General features: G+C 39.0%; 1 protein-coding gene across 1 annotated transcript in view; it reads left to right on the top strand.

Moving 5' to 3' along the window:
- The window catches only part of LOC121326499 (transforming growth factor beta receptor type 3-like), a 72372-nt gene extending 53051 nt beyond the window's left edge, over positions 1 to 19321 (top strand). The window contains exons 8-17 of the mRNA XM_041269800.1: positions 2383 to 2569; positions 3969 to 4264; positions 5185 to 5340; positions 6502 to 6657; positions 7379 to 7546; positions 9291 to 9590; positions 10930 to 11050; positions 13038 to 13091; positions 13814 to 13921; positions 19055 to 19321. Coding sequence (XP_041125734.1) covers positions 2383 to 2569; positions 3969 to 4264; positions 5185 to 5340; positions 6502 to 6657; positions 7379 to 7546; positions 9291 to 9590; positions 10930 to 11050; positions 13038 to 13091; positions 13814 to 13921; positions 19055 to 19173 — 1665 coding nt within the window. The 3' untranslated portion in view covers positions 19174 to 19321. The remainder of the gene's footprint in view (positions 1 to 2382; positions 2570 to 3968; positions 4265 to 5184; positions 5341 to 6501; positions 6658 to 7378; positions 7547 to 9290; positions 9591 to 10929; positions 11051 to 13037; positions 13092 to 13813; positions 13922 to 19054) is intronic.
- Positions 19322 to 20291: the final 970 nt, after the last annotated feature.

The following is a 20291-nucleotide window of genomic DNA, read 5'->3' as shown; positions in this document are numbered from 1 at the left end:
TCAATATTTAAAATTCTTCCTCCTAGGCTGAGCTTAAATAAAATTGCCACTCCTGCACTAGTGCTTGAGCCGTGGCTCAGTACACATGGCCCCCTGCACTGTGCCAGCCACGCCGCTTCATTCTCACTGTCTGAGTGCGTCTCCTGCGGCAACGCTACCCCCGCCCGCTTCTGCTGTAAAAACTCGCACGGCTGTGCTCTTTTAAAAGACTGTCGGCAGCCATTCACGTTAAAAGAAATAAAAACACACTTTTACATAGCGGCTAAAAATAATAAAACTGACAAGTAAAACAAGGAACAATAAAAGAATTCTTAAAAGATTCTCTTCAGCATCGGCTGTGGTGTCGACGGCTCCATTCGATTTGGCGGCTCCCTGGTCTCTGCAGACTCCGGCTGCCACTGTGACAGGGGAGCCGACTCATCCTCCCGCTCACCCCCAACATCCCCAGCCTCCTCCCAGCCATCAGTACCCTGCTCCTGCCTTTCCTCATTTCTATTTTTTCTCTGGCAGGCTCTCCTTTGGTGTCCCTGTTCCCCGCAGTTAAAGCACCGCGTTGTGTCTGAGCTATCAAATACAACACAGCCCGCACCCTCCACACTGAAGCTCCAAGCCACATCAATCACCTGCCCTGGGTTATTCAGCAGTAAAAACGCCTGTCCGAAAATACAGGACGTGTTTAACATTAGCATTTTTACACCCTAATGGAATGTTTTTAACTGGAGACACCAGCTTGCGATACCAGGCAAGTTCATTCTCCAAGATCTCATTTTTTAAAAACTGCGGCACGTTAGACATAATAACCTTGGTAACAGGAGTTACTAAGAGGGACACTTGAATAAAATCTCCTGTCACTGAAAATCCTTCCTCCACCAGTTGATTGACCAGCGATACCTCTTTTAGAAAGGTGACAAATCTCTTATTCATGCGGGAAGTCGACACTATATTTTCATAGCCGACTACCTCTCCTACTGCCAGCAGGCACTCCTCCACCGACACGCCGGTAGCCGGCAAGCAGCTAACCCCGTGTTGGCGGCTGAGAGCCCCCAGACCTCCAGAGTGAGATCCCATAACGGGATCCACACACACACACACACACACACACACATACACATACACAACACTACTCAGTAAACCATAAAATGCGTACCAAAACAAACGAAACAAAGATATATAAACAAACTAAACGATTAACAGATAATTATAGAATATTGCAAAAAATGGTAGCAAAAAAAACACCCTCCTACCGCACCAGCGTTCAAACACTACCGCCTCCCTGCAAGCTCTTCCCACAATCCCACAATCCTCTGCGAGAGAGAGAGAAATTCACCATTTACCGAGTGATTTCGTGGATGTTAGCATTTCATGACAGATAACCTTAGCTTGTAAGATTTTGTTATAGATGAAAGGATATGGGCTCAGTAACAGGTATGCCATTCAAGGATGTCTGTATTCTAGACTAGAGAGAGAATGTTGGTCACAGCTATTACAATAACCTCATAAAAGCTTTGGTACTGTAGGCTGGGGCCACAATGAATTAAGAGGCATGGTAGATGTGTGGGAATTGTCTGTGGGAAAGGATTAACATTTGCGCACAATAACAGCAAACCGAATGGGGAACAAATGGGGAATTCAGATGAAATCTAACACATTAACATCCCGCCATTGATCAGGCACAGCCCTGAAACCCTTCTGGGTACATAAACTATAAGTTTAGCATGCCATGTGCAAATACTGTTTGTCAAATATGTTTGATACATTGTATAGCTGGGCCAAAAGAAAAAAAAAATGCATTCCATTTGAAGCTGGAATATAATTAAATAGATTTGAAGTGTATTTCAGATGTGTTTGTTTTTCAAAGGGGAAAACACTGATTATTTCACCATTTACCAAGTGATTTCATGCATGTTAGCATTTCATGACAGAAACCTTAGCCTGTATGAATTTGTTGAGGAGAGAGAGAGTGTTTCACACCATATTGCACACTGTATAGAAAATGGATCGTTTAGTGGTGCTTAGGGGGAAAAAAAAAAAGATTCCCTTTCAAACACTGATAGCAGTGAGGCTTGATCAGTGTTTTTTTTCAATACCAAGGAAGCCCATATTTCCCACTGACTGCATCAGCAACACTGGCATACTGTATATTGTAAATAAACATGTCCAAACAGGCAGTATTCGTCCAAACACTTTATTGTGAACACAGGTAGCATAAATGAAACGGAAAGGACTGCTGTCAGTTGCGGATCACTGCGAAGAAATAGTAATAAAACAACTGTCTATTCTCAGTCACTTTTACCTAATTGGCTGCACATTTGCTCCCTGATAAGATGCCACACACTTGCCACACACTTGCCACCCACTGAAGCAGTTGTTCCCTCTTTACAGACATCTAACAGCGCTGGCATCGACAAACATTCGGGGGCGAGCGCATTCATTACGACAGCCAAGGAGGACCTGCCCTCCAGTGCTGAGGCTTTGATTAAGTGGGTCAATGATCATGGCTATGGCCCTGTCACCACCTACACCAACGCTCCCGTGGCAAATCGCTTTCATGTGTGCCTGGAAGAAACAGGTATGAGAGAGAGAGAGAGAGAGAGAGCAAGAGAGAGAACGCTACGTAAAAAAATAGATGTGACGACAGGATCGATAATTTGCTGCAAATTATCATGGTAATCATGGTTATTATCCGAATAGTTAAAAATGTGTTTAACAAACATTATTATTATTATTATTATTATTATTATTATTATTATTATTATTATTATTATTAGTAGTAGTAGTAGTAGTAGTAATGTTGCAAAACAGATACTGTGGCAGTGAAGCATGCCCCTTTGACTTCTGAATTTCAAATAGTGGTAGTGCTGATTTGTTTACTAATAAAACGTTAAAGTTTAACTTTGTACATTTAACACTGCATGTATTTCTCTATCAAAGCCATAGTACTAGTACACCATTTGTTTACAGTATAGCACTGTGTGCTGTGCGTGAAGAAAGGTGCACTTAAATAATAAAGAATGTGTATGGAGCCTTACAGTAAATTGGCAGTTTTTCCATGCTTATCCTGTTTTTTTAATATGCTTTACCATACCTATCTGGGCTTTATAATGCTAGCCTGTACTTTGTTACACTTTGCTATACATTTACAATGGTGAACCTTCACAAGGGTAATGTGATCGCAGATAATGTAAATGAGAAGATACCCAATCCAGAGGCTGGGGAATTGGGAGTAGTTTGGGCAGGACTGGGATAATGTTTTTAAGAATGCCAGTGGAGTCACGCAAGAAGTTAAAACAAAACTGTTAGTGTATTAAATAGATTGGACCCCAACCAAAATCCATGAAGTTAATCCAGAGACACCTGACATGTGATGAGAACCAATGGGAACTCTTACTTATCCTTTGGTATTTTAAGCCCATAAAGATGTTTTGGAACAAAGTAGAAGGCTTTGCAAAAACATTTAGATTGGAATAGTCCAAGTACAATGTGTTAACGTTAGATCATACTAAAAATTTAGTTCCCAAAGCACAGATGGACCCAGCATCTTACCAGTGCATGAAATTAATTTGAACGTACTGGGCTACAGCCTGAATTAAACGGTAGCACATTGTTGTGCAGTAATCACTACGAGACTGATAAGTGAAGCCAGTAATCAAAGCATACAACCTTCTGGGAAAGTATAAACAAAGCAAACAAAACAACCCTAAAAACCAAAATATTTTTTGGTCTCTGTAGTAAAACAAAACCATTTAAATGGACAATTCTGTTGTTCCTTCCCTGGCCCGAGCAGACATAGAGGATAACACATTAAGCTCTCTTTTAAATGGCAACTCCTTAGCCTAGAGATAAATAGAGGAAGCGCCTTGCCTCACACTGTAATACGAGCCCCAGTATAGACTTGTTGTGAGTGTTTTTCTCATTGTCTGTCAACCGTCAAGGAGGATGAGGTATTTAATGCTGGCTTTGACTTCCAGTCGTGGGCGAGGAGGTCGTTCAGATGATCCCCACTGAACTGGAGAGGCTCCGGGACCCCAACCCCCAGCCTGGGCTGAGAAGCCAAGACGGCTTCGGCTTCCCCTTTCCCTTCGGCAGGGATCGCTACAACCGAGTGGATGAGATGATGCGGCCGCCTCACGCTTCATTGCCCTTTGGAGACGACATCAGGAAGATGCTGGAGCCGGAGGAAGTGCAGGACAGCCTCAACGTGGGGCTGTCTGTGCAGTGTGAGGACCACAGGATGGTAGTTGCTGTTGACAAGGACAGCCTGCAGGTGTGTGTGTGCTGTGTGTATTCCAGCCCTTTCACCTGTGGCAAGTGGAACAAACATGCACACTAGGCCAAAAATAAAAAGGGACAGTAAAGTATCTTGGCACTGGATGGCATTAGAACAGGATGACGCAACACTCACTGTGTCCTGAGAGGTGCTCTAACCATAGTGGGTGCGTAATGTTAGTACAGGGCAAGGACCAAACAAAAGTGATTCCTCAATAAGAAATCACTAAATAATACAAAAAAAAAGACAAATGTACTATCATACCCTCCATTTCAAGTTCTGAGTTCTCAAACTTTAAAAATCAGTTTACTGCTTAGATCTGTAGGGGTGCAGTGATATATGCTACGGTTTGACTTTCAGTGTAGATCACAGAGTAGGTGTGAAGCAGTCTGAAAGCAAAGAAGAGCACCAACACAGTTTTAAAACAAAATGAAAAACAACTTAGTCTGGTTACTGGTGGCCACATAATAGGTAACCATAATTGTCCCTCTGCAATGCATGGTTTACTGGGTTAGAAGAGGCTCTATTGAGCATTTGTGAGCCCTTAGAAGCAAACTATACAGCACACACTGATGTAACCTTACATAGAGGAGACTGTCAACAACACAGGAAACCATCATGTTGTGTTCGTTTTAAACTAAGAGGGAGGTATGGTCCCCCTTTAATAGAAGTACCGTTTGTATTCAGTGCAGTCTAGAAACGATCTAGAGCCATTTCAATTGTATTTATTAAAGTGACATAACTGTTTTGACTTAGAGTACAGTTCAGAATCAAAAGTGGAACAATAAGACCTTTAAAATGGTTTGGTTTATATGACATCATCCCTACTATTGTAGTATCAAGTTTAATGCTATGTAATGCAAACTGAGAAATCGCCTCCATTGAAACTAATGTTCTTTTGACATGTTTTGCTCCAGGCTAACGGGTACAGAGGCACAGACCTTACTCTGCAGGATCCTACTTGCAAAGCAACAGAAAACACTACACATTACATCTTGGAGACGTCTTTGACTGGCTGTGACACCACCCCCTTCCCCTTTCCCAGTGGCTCACTTGTGGTTTACATCAATTCTGTAAGTATAAATAGGTTGGGATTGAGCGACTGTACGTACCCTGTTCCACTGACACTGGCAGGATTGTAGGCAATTGCAGGATTGTTTATAGTTTATACAGTAACCCGTATGGTTCAGAATAGTTTTAAGGTGTGTAAGATGGTTGTACCTTTATAAACCTATGTTGAATATATCAGCTGTATTGGTTTTCCTGAAAGTTATCAATATAACAAAAAAAAAAAGAATTATAACAAATCAGTTGTATGTTATTAGGAGGCCTGTCTGGTAAGCAGGTTTCTTTTTTGTAAATTTGTTATTTTTGATTGGTTTTATTAACAGGTTACAAACGAAAAAACAAACAAAAAAAATCGAATTAAAAATAAACAGGACTCTTCAGTAAAAATGTATGTCCAGTTGTGTTCGTGCTTTCTTGCTTTTTTCATGGATGAGTAAGACAGCATTACAGTGTCTGAATCTCAAGACTTTCCCTTGTGCTTTTTCCCACGTATATTTTACAGAATGTTCTAAGAATATCCCTATGGTCATCTACAACACATGACGTTCACTGTTGGATTCATATGACTCTATAGGGTGATGCAAAATGTTATATATATATATATATATATATATATATATATATATATATATATATATATATATATATATATATATATACACACACACACACACACACACACACACACACACACACACACTGCTGTGCAAAAGTCTTAGACAGATTCAGGAGTTACAATATATATCAATGTTATGAGCATCAACAATTTACTCAAAGCCTCCACTAGTGTTTTGCACTATTATAAAAACTTTGACTGTTATTAATACAGCTTAGTTTGTGTGAGAAGAAACCAAGCTTTAATTCACATTGATCTGAATCTTCAAAAACTTGTGATCACAACAACTCAAAGTAAACTATACATGAGCAGCTAATATGTTGTAGTAGCTAATCCGTCCGGAAAAGTAATCCAAGGGGGGCACAAGAAACGTAAAAAAAAATATATATATATATATATATAATGTAAACAATTCAAAATATATTTCAAAGGGTGCAATGCCTTCTGTAATGAATTTAAGGACAGTGTGCTCCGCTATTGTGAATGCTGTACTGTGGGAATTTCTCTTTGTTGTGGTTACCCTTGTGTTGTTGTTTTTGCTCACGGGTAGATCATGATAAACCAGTCCTACTCTGGAGAGGGAAGTGGTTTGCTGAGTGATTATGAGGACATGGAGGAGTCTGAAGATAACGGATACTCGGCTGACGCTGAGGAAAATGTCGACGCTCTTCCTGACTCAGGGAGAAATGGACTCAAAACCATCTTGGTAGGTCCTTATCTCTTCACTTCCATGATCCCATGTGCAGAAAAGGGCTCTCAGCTGGGACACACTCAATACATTATTTACATGAATATATTCATTGACACATTGAATATGTTAAATATATCTTTGATCGATGATGTGCATGTTACAGTTTATACCCACAGTGTTTTATTTCCCCTGCGGTACACTGCAGTACCTCATTACTTCCCTTGATGTGCAGGGAATGTAGAAGCACAGTGTGACTATTGAGAATAGACAATAACACATGCACTATACATTCTTAATGTTTGCCTTGAGGGGGGTAAGGCTTCATGGAAATTAAGCACACATTTACTGCATATTGCTGTTGTCCCCGATTTCATTCAGATGGCACAGGGTAGATGTAGTAGTGCCTATAACCTCTGATCCCTGGTTGTTATAAGCTTCAGGTTCACATTGAACTTGGATGTTAATTTTTTGTATTTAAAAAAAAAAAAAAAAAAATATCCTTGAATAAACTTAAGAAAGATCTAAAACATTTTAAACCAAAAAAATAAGCCAGTGCTTTCGTCTTTCTGATCATTTTGTAAGGATTGTGATTTTTGTTGCCACCAATTTTTTATAGTAGTGAAATTTTTAAGGAACATAACGAAAGCTAAAGTTTGCTGGAGAATTGCACATTTTCCAAGTCTGGAGTGTGTCATTGTCTTTACTAATCACTTAGCTCTCCCTCCTTATCTTTCAGTTCAACTGTACATACGGAAAGCCAACAATTCCAGAAGGCCCACCATTCAGACCTGGCGCGGCTAACAACAACGTGACCTTCGGCATGGAATTCTACAACACGGCTCTCTTCCTGTCTCCAGCCCAGGCTCTCTACATGGCCACAGAGAACAGACAAGTCTTTGTAGAGGTAACATACTGAGCAATTCCCTCCATGTTAGTACCCCCAAGTGCACTTGGAAGAACAAAAAGCATCTTTTTGGTAGACTACTGTTATTCTTCCAATACATCTTCAGATCTGTTCCTTCTTCTCAGAGTCTGCATGTTCCGTATGCATATGTATGTAATGTACTGCATTTCTAAATAATATAAACACTGCCTTACTTATGATCAAAACATTTAGTCTGGATCCTGGTCGCTTTTGCTGGCTCGTTAAGATCCTGAAGGTTTGGCCGAGGTCATTGGTTGTTTGGTCTGGCTTTTGTTTCCAAGATGGTGAAGCAACAGTTCATCCTCATAGATTTAACCCCTGTTTCACTGTGGTAGTGCATTGTTTAAATATGCTGGAGGGGTTCCCAGACAGGCGACTTGTAACATACAGCATCTGTATGCAAGTTCAAGCTGTCATGATGGTGAACCTCTTATGAAATGATTGGTTTGCTGTAACTCTGGTTTAGGACAGGCAGGTATTGTCATTGATCATCAGAAAAAACATGACTTTGGAAATGCTTGGGGGGGGGTCTTTGGTTTATGAAGGACTTTCTTGAAGGAGTGTAAATGACCCATAGTGTCCGTCGATCACAAAGATATTGTGCATAAAGCTTAGCATCTGGTTTACTGGGGTGGTAGGGGTTGCACCTGGCACATTGTGATCATTGATTCTAATTGATGAAGTGGGTTTACTGGGATTTGAGTTTCAGAATCATGATGAAGATAGCCCCCTTTTTCCTCATTTGCATTCAATTCGATGGATTCTTAAAACAAATTGATGACAGTTATGTAAATGCCTTTTATCCACATTAGAATGATGACAGTTTGGAGGATCTCATTGAAACCCTTGCAGTCCGGTTCACCTGTTTATTTAACATTACAGGAGGACATAATTATTGAATTAACACCTTTTTATGGAACAGTTTTGTATTATTACCAGTTTGTACTTTTTTTCCAAATCTTGGAGCAGACTGTTAAATGCTTGGTAAACAGGTTCCATTATGTATACATCGAAATCCATGGCAATGTGTTGCTGTACACAGATGAAAAGGATGTCAAAATGAAAAGTGTGATCTGGTTTTACAGCACACTGGGAGATGGCAAAGAAACACTTGGAATATAGCAGCCAGGAGCAATAAGGACTGTGATTGTAGACACGCTAGTGTATGTTTTAAAATCTTGGCAGCGCAAGATAGCCTTTAGCAGACAGATGTGTAGCTTGTGGTTTTAAAAAGGAAAATCAGAGGGATAATAACTCGAGGAAATGCCTTGTGGTTTGAGACGGAAAGATTGTGTTAAAATGTTGACCAAAATCTTACAACAGAATTTTGTGATTTTTGGAACCGTGACTATATTTGACAATATTCATTGAGCTTGTTTCTTTTATAAAAACAAGTCATTTGCTCTTCACCAACTATAAATAAATAAATAAAAACCTGCTGATGTAAAGAAATACTGGGTGAACATGCTTGTTTTTAAATTAAACTGGATAGATTTCCATTCGGTCAACCCTAATACTAGGGTTAATCATGGACCTGGGACAATATTTAATTTAAAAAGTGTTCTATGGTTTAAAAACGAACTGAGAAAAATTACAAAAACTGTTCTTGTATACAATATTCCTTTCATCATTTTAATGGCATTCCAAAGTGAGCACAATTAAAGCTGGAAATACTGGAGGTGTATACTTACAACCCTATTTCTGTGATCTTGTCTTTATACAGGTCTCTGTAACCAAGACTGACCAGGAACTTGGTTTTGCAATTCAAACCTGCTTCATTTCACCCAGCTCGCTCCCCAACGAGCGCTCGGACTACATCATTATTGAGAACATTTGTCCGAAGGACGAGTCGGTGGTGTTCTACGACCCGCAGATGGTGGACTTCACAGAACCACTCATGCAAATGGACAAGAAGAGGTTCAGCTTTGTGTTCAAGCCAAAGTTCAACACATCACTGCTGTTCCTCCACTGTGAGCTGACCTTGTGCACAAAGAAGGAAGTGGACAGCAAAGGGCTGCTTAAGGTCAGTTATATAACTTGTAATATCATTTGCTGCATATAAAAAATAGGTTAGGTCTTGGCGGACATTTTGAAAAACAATTTGTGACCTGTTCAGATAGGTAAGGGTTCAACTTCATTATTGTTTTGTTTTGTCGATATTTGTTCTGATTAAAGCTACATGAAAGAACTTAAAAGGTTTTCCATGAACCGTATTTCATCTGTCTTGAAAGGCAACTCTACAACAAACTCCGTTCAGATGCAAGCCTCCAAAATACACATTTCCAGGAACTGTTCACACGAAACTACACATTTCTGAATTACAGCATGCAGACAACACACACTGAGCCCTAATGAACTGAGCTAGCGTACGTATTACTCATGTTGCCTACAATGGAAAGAGCTAAGATTCTGAAAATGTAATGGTAGCAATTTAATTTTCCCTTCAAAATCTTAAGTCGGCTTCATTTTAATGCTGTCATTTTAGGAACCTGCAAATTACTTCTATACTTAAATCTCCATAAAATACCCCAAATCAACAAATGGGTAATTATTATAAGCTCACATAAAAAATGCATAGTTCTGCCACTAGAAGAATATAATTTGAATATAGTTTTAATGGTGATTTTAGTTTATAAATGTGTGGAATGGCATTGTGGGAGAAGTGAATGCTGTGGTATAAAGGTGTGCTCAGAAAGTGGGAGCGCTGTAACATTTCTTAATTGATGTCTTCATGTAATATTTACACAGGCAGTATTTCATTGTCTTTGTGTACGATCTTGATAAACAACTTTGCACTGAAACATCTGTCAAAATTTATATTACCTTTATTTGTAGAACTGCTGTAGTGTCCTTGACAATAAGTTTTCTTGAATGAACACAAAGTGAAGGAATGCATAACATTTTATTGCATAATACCATGGTGTTACATTTCTGCAACCTTACATTTTGTGGGTTGAATCACAAATGTGTGTGTGTGTGTGTGTGTGTGTGTGTGTGTATATATATATATATATATACACACACACACACACACATACACACACAGAGTGTCATAAGCAATGCACCAAATGAAAAGAAAACCCATTATGATAAAATTGTCTGGCCCATGGTCATGCTTTGATTTCATGTTAGCTTGGAGATTGTCCAAAATAGCAGCCATGATGTTTGCACTTTGTGTCCTGTAGTTCAGGTTTTGAAGTGTTTGTAAGTTTGAGATTCTATCTCAAGTCCTCTGTAGTAAGCAGACATGAGTAATGCTGAGACGACTACTACTACTACTAATAATAATAATAATAATAATAATGTGCTCTGGGAAATGTTGGACATTGCCCTGGTCTCACACTGTTCTCCTTACCCTGCAGTGTATACCCCCGGACGAGGCCTGCACCGCGGTCAATGGGGACATGATCATTCAGATGTTTAAGCACAGGAAGACCACCACCAAGCCACTGGTGGTTGTGTCCGATAAGGGCAGGACAACTGGTAGGCTGCTTTTCACGTATGGGTCACAATAACTGTATGCTGCTCTCTCATTGTTTTCTGGACTGATTTAAAATGTGACTTACATATACTGTATATACAGACTCTTGCCACAGCATTGCTTTTTCAGTATCACAGCACAAAGGTTGTGCCTAACTAGACAATAAAAAAAAATATCTGTATTACTGTAAACAATTGGCCTTGACGCAACATTTCGAACATATTTTTACATTTAAAAAGACGTCACTTTGTGGGGTGCTGACATGCAAAGCACTGAAAAAGTTGGAGTGCAGGGACAAGCGTTTTGTGACATTATAACACAATCTTAATTTCTCTTTGTTGTAAAGAATAATATGTGCAGGATTGTTTACCATCTGGAGCATGTTAGTTTTCAATGTTCTGAATGATCTGAACACAGAGGCAAAGGGACTGGGACCAGAAATCCCTCCACCTCAGCTCTGCCACATGTGTATGTTACCATTTAAATGAGGTGTGCTCCAATGGAATACAGCTAGGGGCGATTCGTGAACAGTTGTTTCTGCTTAGGTATTCTGAGGCACCCTTTCCCTTGCTCCTGACTATTCAGGAATCAATCCACACAGAAATAATGTGCACGAGTGTTAAAAACAAAATATATATATCATCAATTTCCCATTATTTATAATAGTAGGTTCTATAAATTTGTTCTCCGGGGTTATAATAACGCAATAAATCAAAGACATAATTTATGCTTCAATTTCAGTGAAAGCCCCAAAGCATTGGGCTGAACCTGACCAAAGCCGGTATAGCCTGGTCTCTTAAAAAAAAAAAAAATAGGGGACATTTGTGGGCTGCCAGTGGACGAAGAAACAATTGGCGTGCATTTTCTTTTATTACTCTGCGTCTGAGGAATTATCTTTGTTTATTGCTAGAAATGTTAAGCTGAAGGGAAGTCAAACTTGATTAATTGATTTCTCTAACTAACCTAATTTTGCTCAACACAAACAAAGGATATAGAGGATTATGCATGAGCTCTCATAACTCAGACTTGTCAAGAACATTATCATTAAAAGAAAGCAAACTTGGGCGAGGTCACTCTTAAATATTCTGCTGATAGAAGGGTGCTCACTACTTCATTGCAATTGTGCATTCCTCTGGCAGTCAAACATTGTTTCATTTGGCTGACTCAGTTAAGGGTCCCTGAAAAGTGAATTTGTGTGGTCTTGTTCTATTACAGAATAGCCCAGGTTACAGGTTAGTAGACTCCAGAAGTACAGAAAGCTTGAGGAATAGAAACATAAAAGACCATTGATAAGCAAGCCAGAGTGTTGCACTGTGACCAGCAAAAAAAATACTACTCTTTGAGGGACCTCGACACTGTAAAGTGTTAAATAGTGTTGTTTACTTCATGGCTTTCACTCAGTGTATTGCTCCCTTGCAGATAACAAGATTATTTGGCAATGGCCTGTCTGTCCTTATGTCATGCTTACATTTCTAGCAATATCTTGAATTATGATCAAACTTGGTACGGACATCTCTTAACACTTGTACTTGGTAACACGGCCATGGTAGCATGGACCCTGTCTTATTAAAAATAGAAACACATCATGATTGTGTTTTATGTCTTACAACTGAAGTACAGCAATAAATAAACTGAAGGATGCACGGAAAAGGTTAACAGACACAAAACATATTGCTAAGGTTATATTGTGAAATAAGAGTAAGCTAAGGCAAATGGTTTTCCATTTTGAATTTATCTCCAAGATGACCTCTTTGCAGGTGTATAGTTAATTAAAAGCTTAGGGATAAATGGACTTTATCATACAAAAAGACTGTGATTAGTAAGATAGCATCCATCAGGCATCGTCCTTTGATAATGCATGTTGAAAAACTGAACAAGACCATTCAGCACATTTTTATACAGCTGTATAACTTTCGACCTACTTTACTGTACCCTGTACACAAAGCTTTAACTGTTTCCATGGCAAAATTCTTGTCTTTTACATTACAGGTATTGTCAAAGAAGAACCAGTAAAAGAAGCTGACAAAAGTACCCAGCCATCATGTGAGTATTCTACAGAAGGACCACTGCTGTGAGTCTCTGTGTATACAGGGTGATCAATAAGCCATAGAACAAAAAGGGTGTCCAGTCTGGTGTAGTGCAGGATACCATTTGAATCTCTATCTCCGCTTCTGCTGTATGTAAACCTGCCTCTATAAACATTGTTTAACTAAAAAGCTCTTTATTTTTCCAGCTGATGCTATTAATGGGAAGGGATGCAGGTTTTCAGGTCTTTTCCATTGAGTTTTTGCTCTGCCTTGCCTGTCTTGGCAGAACATTGATCTGGGGCAGCAGGCTGTGGTTACTCACTGCCAGAAGAAGCCAGTGTGTTTGTCTTGAATCTAGATACTTTAACTAGTAAAACGTAATGTACAGTCTCAAACCGTAATAGATACAATAACTTTGCTCAAGTTGGACACACCTACATGCACACACATGCAAAGCTGACAATATTCTAATTCTATGTACATGTTATATCCACATAAATGACATGCAGTTTTCTTTTATAAGACCATGCAAATACAGAGTGAACACGTACACAGGGAAATGTACTCCTCTGCAGAATGGATCACGTATAACATGCAGGTGTATACCTGTGTTTCGCAGTGCACATTTTCATAACATTGTACCTTTATGTATGAGCATTCCAGAGTGCTTTACCAACTGACAGTGGAGTTCCAGACTTGAGCAAAGACTAAAACCAGTGTAACTGCTTTGTGTTGCAGATGTTATGCATGGTTTGGACACGGCGACTGTTGTGGGAATCGCATTTGCAGCTTTTGTGATCGGTGCTCTGCTGACGGGGGCCCTGTGGTTCATTTACGTAAACACAGGTACGTTTCTTACTGGGTAGGTCATTAGCTTGATCAGTGACGGCTCAGTTAATCCTTATTGAGAAACATACTGTAATAGCAGAAAATTCAGCGTGGCCATCAGGGTGTTTTAAAAAGGCAGTCAAAGTAGGAAGCAACACCTTTTGGACTGGGGAGCTTTTACTTTTTTTAATCCGGGGGGGGGGGGGGGGGGGGGGGGGGGGCGACTGCTTCGACATAAATAAAAATAAAAACAGAAAAGTACCTAGTTACCTCCACTTTCAGGTGTTTTTCATTTGCCTCCAAATGTGGTCTTCACTGATCACACGGTTGACTACTATAATACAATTTAAAGGGAAAGTGTCCAGCCCACCCAGCTAACATTACAGCAGGTCTCACGGAACAACCCTGTGGCTACACAGGAAGATACACAAGCAAGCAGCTGCACGCCCTGGGGGTCATAGTTCTTCTTGAAACTCAACACTGCTTAGCCCTACGATCCCTGTAAGCAAAGGGAGGTCATTGGCTTCACAGTAAGCCCAGATTACCTAATAGGATGAATATTCCTATTGCTGAGTGGCTCCTGATCTAATAGGCAATAAAGCACTTCTGCTGTGCAGCTGAATTGGCCGTCCTAATAAGACCAGGCAGCAGAATGATCTGAGAGCTGAACAAGACAGAATAGAACCAGAATAGGAGCTCATTGTCACAGAGGTTACTGTACTAGTCTTTTACCTTGGAAAGCATGGGTACAGATTTACTGCTGTAAGCATGACTAAGAAAACCAAGAATGGGGCACTGGGGCAGTGTGGTTGTAGATCAGCAGGCAGATCATTCTGAGGAGAGATTCAGGAGGTTTGGAGCAAGGCAATGCAAGCCAAAGAGTATAGTCTGACAAGTTGTCTACCCCAACACATTACGAAGCATGGCACGAGAGAGCCTCATGTGTGATGTGTGGTTTCAATCCCCTATACAAACTAAGCAGAATATAATATTGAAAAGTAAATCAAGTGCAGATATGCAGGTTTTATTCAAGTACTGTAGACTGTAGTGTTTTTTGATGGCATGTCTGCTCTCTGTGGACACCATAACATTTTTAAACAATTAATAAAAAAACAAACAAAAAAAACAGCATACCTACACATTATATAAATAAATGCTATTGAGATTCCTGTTATATTACCAGTGTATTGCCGTGGAGAAACTCTAGCAGAGCCATTGGCTGACCATAGCATTACAGTACCTGCAATGGAAACTCAGTGGGTTGAAAAACTTTCCCACATTGGTACCTTTGTGCTGCTGCAGCCATGTATTGGCATAATGGAAAATATTACCATTGTTTCAATGATTCCTGTCATTGTCCCTGTGCTGCTATTACCCCATACAGTAGTTCATTATTGCACTTGTTACATATGAAAACTACCAGCAAATCAATTGAAAATGATAGTTTAGGTCATATATTTTGAGTGAGTAAACTAAAAGTTTGTGTTTGTGGAGGAGAGGTGGTTACAGGTGAGTCTTGTGTAAATGCCTCCGCCACAAATAAACACTATCAAAATTAAGTGTTATAAATAAACATTTTCATAACAGTGAGGCTAATGTTATATGTGGTTTGAAAACTGGATCTCAGAATAGCAAGGAGAGACTTGTGTGTGGTATGCCAAGCTCAGTAAAACACTATCCATCCATAGCAAGAAGTGCTAGAGTAATGTGTGGCTTTTGTAGTAAGCCTGTTTTTTTTTTTATGCATGTTTAGTAAGTGCAGTAGGGCAGCTATACATTCTTCTTGCACAGCTGAGAGCTGAAATGAATGCAGCACTATTAGTCACCCTCACAAGAGCAGTGTATCTGGAGACTAATGTTATTACTGGCTGTCCATCATCTACTTTAAATTTTTTTATAAACCAGTCTTTTCTGCTGTAAATGTTTCAATTCCCTGGTCAAAAAAGAACGTTTAAACAGGTGCAAAAACACGTAAGTGCACACATACTCGTGCACCATTACTTTTGGGAAGAATGCTGTACAGTACGTACACATCTCCTGAGAGAAGTGCAGCTGTAATATGATTACTGTGGCTAAAACCACTTCCCCTTTTGAGGTGTTATTACAGTTGTCATTTCTCTTAAAGGAAATGTCAAACCCAAAAATGAGACTAAGGAGGCCATGCATTAAATGGATTAGAATATAGAATAACCATGTATATTCGCCACATATCTTAAAATGTTGGTTCTTTACTCTAGATGTGGCCATCCTTATCATCCAGGTTTATGTCTTTGATTTTAATAGAACCAAGAGAAAAAATGTGTACAGCATAAACTAAAGAGCACATGAAAAAAATGAATTGGGTACAGGTTAAAATGATAGCTACGGTAGGTTACAGCAAACGAATATATTTTTTTATTATGACCTGACAAGCAGAACCAGTGTAACATTCACTTAAAAGCTGTTTGGTCACACTAGCCGTCTTCCCTTACAAACAGCCCAGAGGAATGAGGCACTGTGTGGTATGAGATACCTTTCAGCCCTGCAGCCACGTCAGGTCGGTGGGTGACAGGCATACTGGCAGAGCAGTGTGGAGAAGCCAGTGGCTGTTTCCTTTGTGTTTTACCTCGTTTGTGGAGAGACTGCAGGTTACTGCTTCCAGTGCTCTGTATCATTTGAGGGTATCCGTTCACATAGCGCAAAGCACACAACTGTGAAGCTGGAAAGCCTGTCACAAGCGATATATATATATATTTATATTTAGTGGGTTCAATACTTGCTACTGAGTAGGATTTCACCTCAAGCTTCCACAAGACACTTATCACAGACCTGTTGCTAATCGCACCAGAATTGAGTCAGACTAGTTCAGTGTTTAAATGTCTCTCATAGATATAGGCTGCGTTTAGAGAATCAGCCTTAAGGTTTAGAGAATTCTCCCAATCCAAATGCCCCACTTGCTTCTATTTCTCTTGTACTCTGTCAGGTGTCTTTTTGTATTATTATTATATTTTATACTAAAGTTATCCAAGTTAGTCCAAATCTCTAAAGCTTATACATTTGCACAGTGGTGGTATCTCACACTTGGAATGTTTACATTTTAAACACATTGAGAATTCTTTGTAAAACTGGCTTGAGAACATGATCCAAATAAATAAGCAAGCGTGGTAGGAGATGCTACACATACCTATCTTAAACACATGATTTTTTAAACTTTTAATTTTTATTTTTTTTTGCTACATTATAATAATAACTGAACCTGTCCAGATGGGATGCATGGGATGATTGCACACAATCTCTGAATCAGATTAAGCTGAGGGAACTGAGAAAAAAAAAAAAACATGCAGACTTCCTGAATAGAAATATTGCTGACAGTTTGTCCCTTAGCGGAGATAACAAAGTACATTTCCAAGTTACTCTCTAATGACTAACAGCCTGTTTACTGTCAATAGCAGGATGTCTTCCCACTGGCTAGTTTAAAATCCCTTTCTTTCGTTTTCACACTGGCCTCATTATCGAAAGTAACCCCAGCTTCTGAAGGCATAATCATAGAGGGAGCAGAGCGAATTGAACATGTTATTTGTTTCTTTTTGGAGCAGATTATGTTTATTTACATACAAGTCTAGACATAAGCTTTAATTTCTATCATGAATTGCCAGGACGGCCCTCAAGTCTTACTAATTATACAGTAAAAGAAATGTAGCCCATCCAGGCTTGGGCTTATCTCACTTTAATATTAGGGTATCAGTAAACTTGGTGGCCAGAAAAATGATTTTAGTGAGGTTGAGTGGTGGGTGTCTGTTTAAAGATATATTACTTTGAGAGTGTGCAGGATATCACTGTGAACAGAATGGGGGTCTTGCAGGCCTTTTCCTGGAGAAATCATTAGAATGTTCGACAGGCTTTTCTTTTAATGCAAAGGATAGGATGCAGTCAGCAAACAACCGAGCAAAGCAGGTCATGTCACAGCACTTTAGAGATTGCCGTCACATTATGTGTAGGAAGCATTTATTAAAAAAAGTGAACAAACTTAATTAGGAAAATATCCTGTTTTTAAAGCAAAACAAGATCTGCTGTCGTCTTTTTAGCTTTTGGAAAAGTACCTGTATTGAATTGAATAATAAGCCTCTTTAATAAGTCCTCTTTGCAGCCCCTATGAGAGACAAAAAAAAAAGCTGTTACTTATATAAGTTGTCTTGGAAACCAAGCATCCCATAGTTTGACTACATCATATGAGGTGCAATTAAAGAGGGGGAACAAAGCCCCTTCAATAGAATTTATGAAAGGGTCGGGAGAGATAAACGTCATGTTTGAGAACTTTCTAGACTGAAAGACATTAATTATTATTTTATTGTGTTTTTTTTATTTATTTATTTTACTTAAGTTATCTGTACCTAAAAGGAGAAGATTAGCTGAAGAACTGAGAGTGAGCGCATGTTCTGTTTTTAGCATACTTTTGGCAGGGATTAGCAGAGTGGAGAGGCCTGAAAAAGGGAATTCCAACAGCCGCTGTTCCTCAAGTCCGACGGGGGGGGGGGGTGCACTTTTTTATGGCTCTTGATAAACGACCGGTTTGCAAACTGGCAACATCCGGAAGTGTCCTCTTATAGCTGCACAGGAAGGGAGGGACCAGCACAAACAACAGACGGATGCAGAGGAATTTCACATTTTTAGAAGAATAGAAAAATGAGATGAGCAACAAATGCTTTAAATTCTCAAAACTTCACCATTGCCAGGAAACATTCCATTCAAATTGAAGACTTAAGTTTTCTATAATAGTGGAAATGTATCAAAACAGTATTTGTGAATTGCAGGAAGAGCAGAAACCCACAGAGGAAATGTAGACAAATAGATAAGCCATGGGGTTCAATATACATTATATTTAAAGTGTTCAAGTACAGGGTACTGAAGTTTATAACTGAATAAAACTTCTCTGCAAGATGAACAGGCAGTGAATGAATAGACAGGTAAGCACTCGTTGCTATGGATGCTCACTGGACCTATAAGTTTATTGAACGAGGTGTTTCCAGTTGGATAAGATGCCACTGCCACTATATCTTTATGTATTTTTTTTAAATGTACGCATTTGCAGCTGTAAGGTTTCAAAGATGTGCAAACGCTGTGGCTTTTCCTGTTGTTAATGTTTTAACAGTTCTGCCTTATTGCTTTCACCAGGTGAGACAGCTGGAAGACAGCAAGTCCCCACATCTCCACCAGCCTCTGAAAACAGCAGCGCAGCCCACAGCATCGGGAGCACACAAAGCACTCCCTGTTCAAGCAACAGTACGGCCTAACCCAGGGGAGCGTGGAGCAGCCTGGGAGCACAGGAAAAAGGGCATGGGTTCACATCGACTGTTTGTTGATATTAGCTTTCCCAGGATGAAAGGAATTATTTCTGGTTGCTTTTGAAAGCAGAGAAGGTTTTTTTTTTTTTTTTTTTTTTTTTTAAATCACCTGATGTCCCTTCACTGGTTACAGTCTATGGAGCGTTCTAGAAAGCAAAAACAACAAAACGTTTAGAAGCATGTGACAGAACTACTAATTACCCTGCACTGGGAACTGTTGAAAGGGGTTGAGTTCCTGATGTGAAATACAGGACTTTTTTTTTTTTTTTTCAAGTGCTGCTTTTGTTCATAGAAAATGTTTGATTTCATTCTTGTATTCTTCAATTTCTATATGGTTTTATAACCAAACTAAAAAAAAAACAAAAACAAAAAAAACTTGAGTGTCTAAAAGTAAATGGCTTCATTTAAGGATTTTTTAACCTTTCCTTAACCTCAGTGGTTCTGAGTTCTAGAGAACGTTGGTTGAATTTAGCTGAAAGCCAGTTAGACTGCTAAATATATGAGAAACTGATCTCAGAACAACTGCCAACATTATAAAAAGTTTTTAAAAAAAGAAGCTATTTGAAGCTATTTACTCTTTAATTTTGTGTGCATGTTGTAAATAATTAAAGTGTTATAACAAACAGTAAAAATATATATTTCTCAGTAGAGTACAAATTGTTCCAAATTAATTGTGACTTAACTGATTTGTATGGAAGATGATAATAAATACTCAATGCCGTCCTACCGGAATATTTACTTAATTTCTAACTAGATAATTTTTATTATATTTATAATATTTACGATTAATTTTATACGCTTAAACCCCCAAATGTGGTGTATATATATATATATATATATATATATATATATATATATATATATATATATATGAATGGTGATGAAATCCCCTGATTAAAATGTATGCAATATTCCACACTGTATAGCTGTAAATACATTCTCCCACTACATTCTTAGCGTCACTCTAGAAAGCTGAAAAGACTACAGTGACATGATTCACTGGAAGGCATCGTCATTCCTGACGTCATTGTAAATATATAAATACAGATACCCAAAAACATAACATT

The sequence above is a fragment of the Polyodon spathula genome, chromosome 14, assembly GCF_017654505.1.
Source record: "Polyodon spathula isolate WHYD16114869_AA chromosome 14, ASM1765450v1, whole genome shotgun sequence".
NCBI classification, from domain to species: domain Eukaryota; kingdom Metazoa; phylum Chordata; class Actinopteri; order Acipenseriformes; family Polyodontidae; genus Polyodon; species Polyodon spathula.
Note: the sequence above shows the minus strand (reverse complement) of the source record. Positions and strands in the feature narration are given on the sequence as shown.